The sequence below is a fragment of the Eutrema salsugineum genome, unplaced genomic scaffold (assembly GCF_000478725.1).
Source record: "Eutrema salsugineum unplaced genomic scaffold, Eutsalg1_0 scaffold_9, whole genome shotgun sequence".
Lineage (NCBI taxonomy): Eukaryota > Viridiplantae > Streptophyta > Magnoliopsida > Brassicales > Brassicaceae > Eutrema > Eutrema salsugineum.
Window position 1 is genome coordinate 1,013,435 of NW_006256342.1, and position 6,939 is coordinate 1,020,373.

The following is a 6,939-nucleotide window of genomic DNA, read 5'->3' on the forward strand; positions in this document are numbered from 1 at the left end:
TTCTCACCTGGGCTATTTAATAACCTATATCGAAACTCCCAAGAAACTGAGAGGATAAAAAGGAGTAAAAAGATATAGGAGAGAGCAGGATCATATATAGCAGAAAGTTGAAATTATTAGAAATATATAATTAATGAATAAGAAGAATATGAAGAACTCGATTTTATATTATAGAGATTCTGTCAGGAAAAAATGGGAAATACTATGACAAGAGTATTATAAAGGGATAGAGCCGTCTTAAAGTTTGACAGTCTTGAGTCGTCTTCTTGTGGCTCAAGTCATAGCTCTGGTTGATAAATAAATGAATTAGCTGTGTCTTTTTAATTCTCTCCCAAGAGAGAGTGAAGAGAAAGAAAGGGAGAGGTAAAAATGTGAAGATTGTACAAATTGGGAAATGCCGAGAGATCAAGAAGAAATTGGTTCTTTGTTGTTGCTGGTTGTAATTTCAGGTGCTGTAGTCGTTGCTTCCCCTTCTGCTGATACTTGTTGCGGTGCTTCAGATTCTGGAGTTAAAAAAGACCATAAGAAAATTATAAATTGCTGATTAAAATTAGATAATAAATGCAATTTGGACTGATTTATCTGAATACTATGAGAGAAAGTTTATCTGATTTATCTTAAAAATTGATCGTTATCATTGAAAAAAGTGATAGAAACCAATTGCAATGAGCTTTGCTGGTTTTAGGCACATACACACACACACACAATGTCCAAAACATAAATATGTGTGTAGATATGTTGTCAGTGAATGGTGGCTTCACTGGCATGGCGACCAAATTGACAGATGATGGAGAAGAGACACATATACCAATGTAGTGAAAATAGACAGCTCATTCCACATGCATCCCTTTATTCACTGTTCTCTCCAATCATTCACTCTCTTTTTCTTTTTCATTTCTTCACATATTTGGTCGAAACCCAAATCCCTTTTTTTACTTAAGAATGGCATAATAAATTTGTTTTTTTGTGAAGTTTGAGACAACTTTGAGGATCGATCAATTTACGTGCATGAATGATCAATATAATGCGCATAATGAGAAACGGTGTCGTTCAATAAGAGCGGAATATATATTTTATAAATGAAAAAAAAAAAGAATATATATTTTATATAAAAAATGTAACAACCTATATTTGTTTTTTTTGTCGTCGTAACAACCTATATAATAACCATTAAGTCTTATAGATTTTCCTTTAACAAATAGGTCACTTTGTTTTTTTTTATGGAGCAATAGAAGATTTTGATAATATTTTAAGTTCATTATTTCAGTTTAAAGCTAATTGGCCATGGATATCTCTATTCATGTCACTTATCTATCTTACTTTAATCACATCTTAATTATTTTAAATGTAGGCTTCCTAACTAATAGAAAAAAGGAAGAAGTTAAGAGAAGGTAAGTAAGTACGTACCTGTGGAAGACGAGGGTAGTCCTTGGAGAGGAGGTGCAAAAGAGGAATTGGATGGGTATACGACGAAAGAAGGAGAAGTAAACCGTTGATGGTGATGTTGTTGGGGGTTATATGGTTGAGGAAGATGATGATGATGGTGTTGATATGGCACTCTAGGAGCTTGAAGAGAATAACCGTAGTAGTAAGGAGAAGGCATGATGGTTGTTGATGATGATGATGGTGATGTTGCTCCTCCTCCATATAGCTGTTGCTGCTGTTGATAGTACTGTGCTTGTTGCAACTGTGTGTTGTACAGTGCCTGTAAAATGTATATATATGAGCATCATCATCGCCATCATAATCGATGTCTATATGTTTACAACAAACATGCATGTGCTAATGTTTTTCATGCATTATGTAAGTGGTCGACATGTGCAGGATACGTTGTACGTAAAAATCCCCATTATTGATTTCGTATCTTGCATTTCATGATTAAATTCGATTTTGCTTTATGTTCATGCTGGGTATGTGTGTATGTTGTGTGTCGAATTTTGGGGAGAGAAAGAGAAACTGACTTGGTGGTACCCGAATTGATCAGGGTTATAGGTGTACCTGTAAATCAAACGAAGAATTCAATGATTCTATATATAACAAAATTTAGAAAAGTGATCAGTTTTCCTGAGCCAAAAAATAAAATTCTACTTGTTTATCATTATAATCTAAACATATTATAATAGAAAACCACCTTCTAATTTGCATTTTCTTTCATTAACTAGTACGATAAGGGTTTCTCAACTTCCAATCAGACTATATATCATTTTGAAGATGATCAATTATGCGTACACTGCAGGCTTTTTCTCTACATATATATTTATGTTATGATATTTACAGCCTGACAACAAGTGGTTCGATAGACACATTAAATTGTCTCCTACCATATTTCTATCGCAATGGACCATCTCCTTATCTACGCAAATTAAACATTTCTCTCCTAAACTAAATATATGAGGTTTTGAATAATTGAAGCCTGTTATATAAGAAAATAATAATAATAATAATAACTCACCCGTAGGATGGATACATGAGCTGGTGGGCAGCTGCTGCCACCGGGAGCTGCGGTGCAGCCATTCCCGTATAGGCTGATGGTCCTCCACTTTGGTACTGACTCGGACTTCCTGTTTGTCCTCGACCTATAATGAAAGAGTAAAGAACACCATTAGGAACAAACAAACAAAAAACAAACAAAAAATCTATTAAGGAATTAACATCGGTACTTAAATTAGCAATTCTATGATAGCTATTTCTAAATATTTTAAGAGTAAATTTTTAAAAAATTTATATCCTCAAAATTGGATGTGATTGGTCACATTTACGTTGTACATTACTCTACGCACATCGGCACATAATTACATTATTGAACAATGTACTTATTCTAATTCCAACGATTACAGCTAATCTCGCTAACGTTATACGATAAAAGACAACAACAACAACAACAACAAAGAGAAAACTATTCTCTTGACAACGTACCAAACTATATTAATATATCAAAGATGATGAAAACGAAACTCATCAAATAAAGTAATAATCCCTCGGAGTGAACAAAAAGATAGATTTAACGGATTTAGTTTTTAAGTTTAATAAACAAAACCTCGAGGTGGAGATGGTCGAGGCCGTCCAAAAGAAGCAATATTACAATTGGCTTTTCTTCCGTCGATCACCGGATTTGGATCAGCGACGGCTTTAGTCGCTGATTCCGCCTCTCGAAACGTCACCTAACCAAATAATCAACGGTCGGAAAAACCCATCAACAAAAACAAAGAAAAAAAAACAAAAGAGATAGAAAAAAGTGTGTGATGATTTGAGAAAATTATAGAACTTACGAATCCGTAGCCTTTAGATTTTCCGGTGTTTTTATCGGTGATGATGACGGCTTCAAGAATTTCTCCGAACTGATCAAAGTAACGACGCATTTCATCGGTGGGAGTTTCCCATGCTAATCCTCCAACAAACACTTTGGTGTAAGTCGTGTCTCCGAACGGTGATCGGTAATAGCTCGTTTGAGACATTTATTTTAATTAATTACCAAATTATGGCGTTTGATTACCGATGGTAATGTAGATCATACGCCCAAATACAAATAAAAATTGAATAAAAAAAATATTATGGAAAATTTGGGTCTGACTAGAAAATGAGCAATGAAGGGAAAGGGGAAAAAAAAAAGAGATTTGGTATGGACAACGTTGGCTTCTTTATATCATCAAATGTTGTTTTTGGTTGGGTAAAGAAAAGATAAACCAATCAAAAGGTTGCAAATTGCAACCCTTAAAAACGGTATCGTATTTGTCTCCGACCCTACACATACGAAGAGAGAGAGAGAAAAGAAAGGCAGAGAGAGATGGAACAAGATTGTTTGGGGATGTTAGAATTGGGATTGGAGGGTTTTGTAAGAACTATGAAGGAGAAGAAGAAGAAGAGAGAGAGAGAGAGAGAGTGTGACAAGGCAGCACTTGAGTATGTCTTCGCTGTCTAATTTGCCAGGTTTTAACATTATAGCTCCTCCACAACTTTTCTTCTCTATTATATATAATTAGAGAATACTTCTTTTTAATTATAGCGACGTTCTTCTTGCGTATTTGATCGTTATGTGATATATTTTAAACTTTAATTCTGTATTATCTGCACTATATCTTAAATACTCAAGCTACTATTAGCTAGTCTAACTGATTTCTGTTAATATTTAACTCTAGATTTAAGAATCTCTTTAACCAAAACAAATTATTACTTATTAGTATTACACTTATATTGTTAAAAATTGAATGTTACATCTGTTATTAGAATATATTGAATACTTTGATGTTTATCTGTTCAAAAAAATTTAGGTGATTAAGGAAATATCTATGTTAATATTCCTTAAATAACAACAAAATATAGTATACATATTAAGATGCAGATCATGTCAAATTACAGTTGTTTAAGAAGTTTGGTCACTTTTTCTCTTCCTCTGCTCGTATATTGGTTTCTTGTGATTGTGACACATCTACTGATAATTTCTATTGACGATGAAATTAATATATAGTGTTTCAATCCCTATTAATATAAATGCATACGTATACTGTTTTTAATTGAATAATGGAACTTATTCCCTATTCTCACATGCTAACATGTACTTAACCTTCCCTTTAATCATTAGCTTACTGGAAAGCTATGAACGGACGAAAAAAGAACAGTCTGGATTTTAGAATTACATTCTTTGTGTTATTTTATAATTTCATATATCTTATCTGGTTTGTTTTCAATATAGTTATAGGCATAATTCCTGATCCTATAGTCTGATTTGGGTATATAATCATAAAGTGGAAATGTATAGCTAACTGACAACCCGATGTTCATATTAATATAAATAAAATATGTTAGCTGCTACACTCGATCATATTGTCAGAATGATGTAAAGTATGTGTGTGTGTGTATCAAATATCAGGTATTTATTTTATGATTAAGCCAAACAGATTTTGTAATGAGTTTTCATGATTAGTGGAAGTCCATTATTCTTTCCACCAAACTATGTAGAAAATTAATCAAAATATTGACGAAGAGGCTCTTGACTTTCGGATAGATCCCTTTGACGATTTCTCATCCTCTCCATATTTACAACTATATATGAAATTAAAATTATAAATATCATGTAGTCATTCTGACCAAAAAAAACTAAGTATATATAATGTTGTCATCTTCCATATTTAATAATCGAAATTTAGTGTCTAGTGCAATATTAAATACGCTATCTCTTACTTATCAAAACCAAGCCATGATAGCTGGTCAGTATAATCTAAATTTTACATTCTTAGATTATGAGACGACTCGTTCCCAATTTTTTTTTTAAAAAAACGATTATACGAGACGACTCTAAGCAAAATATTTTTTCTCTATATATATTATCCTAACATCTTTTTTTCAGAAAAAAAAATCTCAACATGACTTCATGATAGAGGTATGTGTGTATATCTATCGCCTGATAGTTATACTTATATGCTTATTTAAAATTTAAACGTACATAGATGGAATAGTTTGCATTGTTACTTCTAACTCTAAGCATTGAGTTTTTATTTTTGTTTTGTTGTTAACTTATCTGAATTCTGTATGTCAAGGTGATCTTTTAAATAGCTAAAGTGACCTTATACCGTTCTTTAGAAAAATTTATATTTACACTTTCAATAAACATGTTGACTTGTAAGGTATATGAGATGAAACAATACAAACAAAGTGTTGCTGTTTCTATGTTCGTCACATAATGAAGACATTCTATTGTTATTACAAATATAATATGCAGAACTATAAGAACATTGTAATCTCTTTTTTTAGACGAATATCCTAGACTAAAAAGAATCATATATTTAGCAACGCTTTGAATAACATATCGAACGACTTGTCTAATTCTCTTTTAGTCTTCAAAAGAACGTCCATGTGCACATTAATGTAAATAGTTTCTATTGATATAACGTATATGCGTCTAGATAAAAACACATATATGTACATGTTGTAAAGGATTGCATCATGAGATGAGCTCATTGCAGCGCATCTTTCATAAACGCACGCACGCACGACCATCGTTTTTAATCCCCTTTTTTTGGTTTTGGCTCTTTCCACTAAGTCTATGTATTATGATGCTGTATTTTTATCCTTAAATATATTACAAACTCGAAATAGATAACCTTTTTCTTCTAGAAAAGATAGTATAGAACTAAAAAAAAAAACTGAAAATGATAGTCTGGATTTTAAAATAAAAAATTGGGAGACCGGGGAAGCAAAGTGGGGCCAAGCAACGTGGCAAAGAGGAGAGACAGTTGGAAGGAAGTTTAGAGAGAGCTGTTTAAGAACGAAATTTGGAGAGATTCTGTGAAAGTGTGAACTATCAGCTCCTTCCACGTGGACTTCCTGTCACACTTAACTGCTTTCAAATACGTACTCTAGTGGTATATAATGTAATGTTGTCTGAATACAAATTGCAGCATCTATCAGTAATTAAAATGTAATTACGACAATCATAGGGACATCATGAAGAATTAAATGTGAAATTTATGGATTAGAGAGAGTTATTTCAGTTTGGTCATAAAGAAAATGAGTTTATAATTTTTACATTCGATTGAGAATGCATCTGGGGTGGTGGCGCAGTTGGCTAGCGCGTAGGTCTCATAGCTACTGAGTGATCCTGAGGTCGAGAGTTCGAGCCTCTCTCACCCCAATCCTTTTAAGTTTTTATGTCAAATGCACATGTTTTGGAAAGTTTTGATTTTCTTTTTTTGAGAGAGCCCATGAAATTCCTATATCTAAAATACGGGCCCAAACTATGACTTTCTGCGTTACGAAATAATATATAGGAGATTCTCGAAATTAGACTTTTGGAAAGCCCACAAGGTTCGCAGGTTTCTTACGACGAAGTGGGTCATCGGTCATGTCATGGTCATGAATGCGTCACGAAGCAATTATTCGAGAGACAAACTGATATATTCAAAGAAAAAAAGAAGAAGATGAAAGCATGAGGATATTGGTACC

General features: G+C 33.0%; 1 protein-coding gene and 1 non-coding gene across 2 annotated transcripts; one reads left to right on the forward strand and one right to left on the reverse strand.

The window, feature by feature from the left end:
- Positions 1-262: 262 nt before the first annotated feature.
- LOC18008315 (RNA-binding protein 24) lies at positions 263-3,612 on the reverse strand. The gene is made up of 6 exons (XM_006389942.2): positions 3,270-3,612; positions 3,038-3,161; positions 2,453-2,576; positions 1,962-1,998; positions 1,408-1,705; positions 263-503 (listed from the first exon to the last, which is right to left on the reverse strand). The coding sequence occupies exons 1-6, from the start codon at positions 3,453-3,455 to the stop codon at positions 406-408; spliced, it is 867 nt and encodes a 288-aa protein (XP_006390004.1). The 5' UTR covers positions 3,456-3,612; the 3' UTR covers positions 263-405.
- A 2,931-nt stretch (positions 3,613-6,543) lies between these two features.
- Positions 6,544-6,628, forward strand: TRNAM-CAU. The gene is given in 2 exon segments: positions 6,544-6,581; positions 6,593-6,628. It is a non-coding gene; the product is annotated as a tRNA-Met (tRNA).
- The last annotated feature ends 311 nt before the right edge of the window (positions 6,629-6,939 follow it).